Source organism: Cryptomeria japonica, chromosome 7, assembly GCF_030272615.1.
Source record: "Cryptomeria japonica chromosome 7, Sugi_1.0, whole genome shotgun sequence".
Classification (NCBI taxonomy): domain Eukaryota; kingdom Viridiplantae; phylum Streptophyta; class Pinopsida; order Cupressales; family Cupressaceae; genus Cryptomeria; species Cryptomeria japonica.
Genome location: NC_081411.1, coordinates 302,942,290 through 302,945,698, shown reverse-complemented (window position 1 = coordinate 302,945,698; position 3,409 = coordinate 302,942,290). Strand labels below are relative to the sequence as shown.

At 31.4% G+C, this 3,409-nt stretch overlaps 1 protein-coding gene across 1 annotated transcript; it reads right to left on the bottom strand.

Annotated features, from left to right (window-relative positions):
• Positions 1-897: 897 nt before the first annotated feature.
• Positions 898-2,915, bottom strand: LOC131036701 (protein HOTHEAD-like). The gene is made up of 4 exons (XM_057968664.2): positions 2,776-2,915; positions 2,010-2,660; positions 1,043-1,868; positions 898-946 (listed from the first exon to the last, which is right to left on the bottom strand). The coding sequence occupies exons 1-4, from the start codon at positions 2,870-2,872 to the stop codon at positions 904-906; spliced, it is 1,617 nt and encodes a 538-aa protein (XP_057824647.2). The 5' UTR covers positions 2,873-2,915; the 3' UTR covers positions 898-903.
• Between the last annotated feature and the right edge of the window lie 494 nt (positions 2,916-3,409).

The following is a 3,409-nucleotide window of genomic DNA, read 5'->3' as shown; positions in this document are numbered from 1 at the left end:
GAAATCACTTTAGTTGAAAATCACCTGGTATTCCATTTAATATTAGAAGATAAGATAGTATTATCTATTATTGATTAATATATTCTTATATATCTATTATATATTTAATCTTATCTATTCATAATGAATTAATAATTTTTGTTTGAATTAAAGTAAACATGCAAGGGAGCACATTCTAGCTAGTTTCTATTTATATTTTTTGTTGAAGAAAGTAAAATTTTAGATTTTCTAGTATTGAACTAGCAAAAGCTAAAAATTATATTAATTAGATTGAAAATTAATTTTATTTTACTTTAAATAATATACTTTTAATGTAATTCTATCTACTTTTAAATTAATAAAATTCTTTAGCCATCGATAAAAAAATAATAATAATATACTTTCAAAAATATTTGGTCTTCAATTCTAATAGAAAAATAGTCATATTGTTGCAAACCATCAATGCATGTCTAACAATGACTGAATTTGCATGTAATTCTTATTTTTAAATTATAGATTTCACATTAAAAGTCCAAAAATTAAATAGATAACCATACATTTAATGCACACTACAAAGCATAGGTTCAATGAATAAAATAATTAATGTTAATATCCATCCACATATCCTATACACATGAATTTAAAATATATATATATATATATATATATATATATATAGTTGGCAATAGTTGAATAGTAAATATTGTACAATAAATTGAAATCATCAAACCTTGTAACTAAAGAAGTGCATTGATATTCCACAACACTATAAATTTTAGTGTTATCAATTCATAATATAATTATAAATTACATCATGATTATTTATGTAATCTGGGATTACAGCACAAATGGTATTATTCTGCTGGATAATGTAAGGATACAATATAACATATTTATTTGAAGAAAATTTAATTTATCGTATTTTCAATTTTGCATGCGTTCTTGGAGGATGCGAAGTCCCATGTACCTGCATACATGACAAACAAAACAAGTGTGTCATTAAGATGATAGATTAAAAAAATTCCATAATAATATAGCTTACATTAAGATATAAGGAAACTACCTTCCAAGCATCATAGTAGTGGCTTGAGGATTTGTCCCTGGGCTATCCTTGTAAATAGAATTGTCAACAATCCTTAGACTATCAACGCCTTTGACACGATACCTTTGATCAATAACAAGGTCAACTTGACATCCTCCATGATAATGCCATATTGATGCTAGTGTATCTTTGCAAAACTTGGCCAAGGCATCATTGTCTGATGGATTTTCTGGCAGTGCCGATCCACTAAATCGAAGCATCTTTGTGTTTCCACTAACATTAAATGCAAACTCTTGAATAGCAGATGTCATGCTAATATGAGACAATGTCTTCACACCAACCATACATTCTTGTAGATCTAAAGGATTAGAAAAATAATTATATCTTACATAAGGAGTATCTAGGGGATCTTTGCTTCTAAGCCACAGCTCACCCCTTGATAAGGGATATGCCACTTTACTAAATATTGCACCTAAATATTGTTTATGAGTGGCATTTATTTCTCTGAAATAGCTAGTAGGCTCAATGTAAATGTTTGAATTGTCTATTATACCTACAACCTGTATGTTACCAAATTCCAATGGTTTAGGAGATTCGATGACAACTGTTGAACGAGGTGGATCTTGAACCCCTTTCCCTACTGATTTCAGATCTAAATGCACAGTAATATTCAATTTTTCTAACTCATCTGATGGGCCTATTCCACTTAATAGTAGAAGTTGGGGGCTACCTATGGGTCCTGCGGACAAAATAACCTCACTCAGATCTGATGATTTGTTGTCTGATACTTGATAAGACTTGCCATCGGTGCTACTGATGAAGTCCACGCCACTGGCTTTCAACTTCCCTGCAACATTATTCACAATCTGACAATCAAAACCTATAGAAATAATAAAAATCGGAGAGTTTGTTATATAGTTTTTGCTTTTAATTTAAATAGAAATAAGAAAGATATGGATATATATAGGATACAGAATGTACAACGTACCTGTTGAGGAATCAAAGAGGATTCTGCTGGCTGTAGCATTCAGAAGAACTACAATGTTATCTGGATTTGCATATTGTAAAAGATCTGCAGCTGTGTGTCTACCACCTTTCTTGTCAAAAATTGTAGCACTTATCTTGGTGCCTACCAAATTATCCAGAGTATACCCATGATAAGGAAGCACCCCAGCTTCCAAAAGTCCATCCCGGACAGCAGAACTCCAAACAAAAAGCTTGTCTGGTTTGAATGCATTCAATCTCTCCACCCATTCAAATGACTCATTCACAAGCTTCTCGTCCCATCCCATCTTTCGAATATATTGAAGGCTTGCCCTGCTGTAGAAGCCAGCATTGACGGATGTTCCACCTCCCAGAACCCTTCCCCTTGCCGTCTGCACTCCATCTTCTGTCACAAATCCCTCAAGTTCATAGGGATAATCACTGGCGTTGCCAAAAACCTTGAAAAAGTCTTTATTGTCTGCAGTGACGGGATTTCCGTAGGGAGAGCCTCCCCTCTCCAATACCAAAACAGAATAATTCTGTGACAGTGTTGCTGCCAGAGGACATCCAGCTGTACCTCCTCCAACGATAATGTAATCATACGTTCTCGCAGCAGCCTTTTCAGCATCTGCTGTCATAAATGAATATGGATATTCTGCGGACATCAACAACATAGATGTTACATATGGAAAATAAATGATCAATTTTCTTATCTGTATTTCTCTAGAGAAAAATAGAATTTAAACAAAAGATTCAGCAAATATAATGACCTAAGTTCTGCGTTGCCTCCACTGGACAAAACAGGTGATGATGATTCGTAAATAAAAGCAGACATGAAATTAAAAAGAATAGGATCTCCATTCTCATTTATAATCAAACTTCTCCTAGATATTTGAATTTGAAATCAATCCAACTGATGAAGGTTAATGAATTGAGGTGAAATATGGCTGAATTTATAGATGATCCCCAATTACGATGGCTGTCGTTCTACTTTTCGTGTCAATTCACAACACTATTCCGATTGGGGAAGGTGACCAAATACAGGTCATCAATGTTTTTGTTCACGGCTATTCCTAAATATTATCCTATTTAATAGACGAAGGTAAATGAAAATAAGATATATTAATTAAAAATAAAAATTATATCTAAAATTTAATGTTTGTTAGACATGCATTGATAGCTTAAAAAAATATTGCTATTTTTCTTTTAGAGTTGAATACTAAAAAAATAAATTAGTATATTTTTAATGTACAATAAAATTAATTTAATTATATTAAATATAAATGTTACAACTTTATAGTTGAATACTAGAAAATCTAAAATATATAATTTCTTAAATATAATATTAGGTTTAATTATTGTATACATTACCTCTATATTATTAAATTTATTTAATATTTGGGC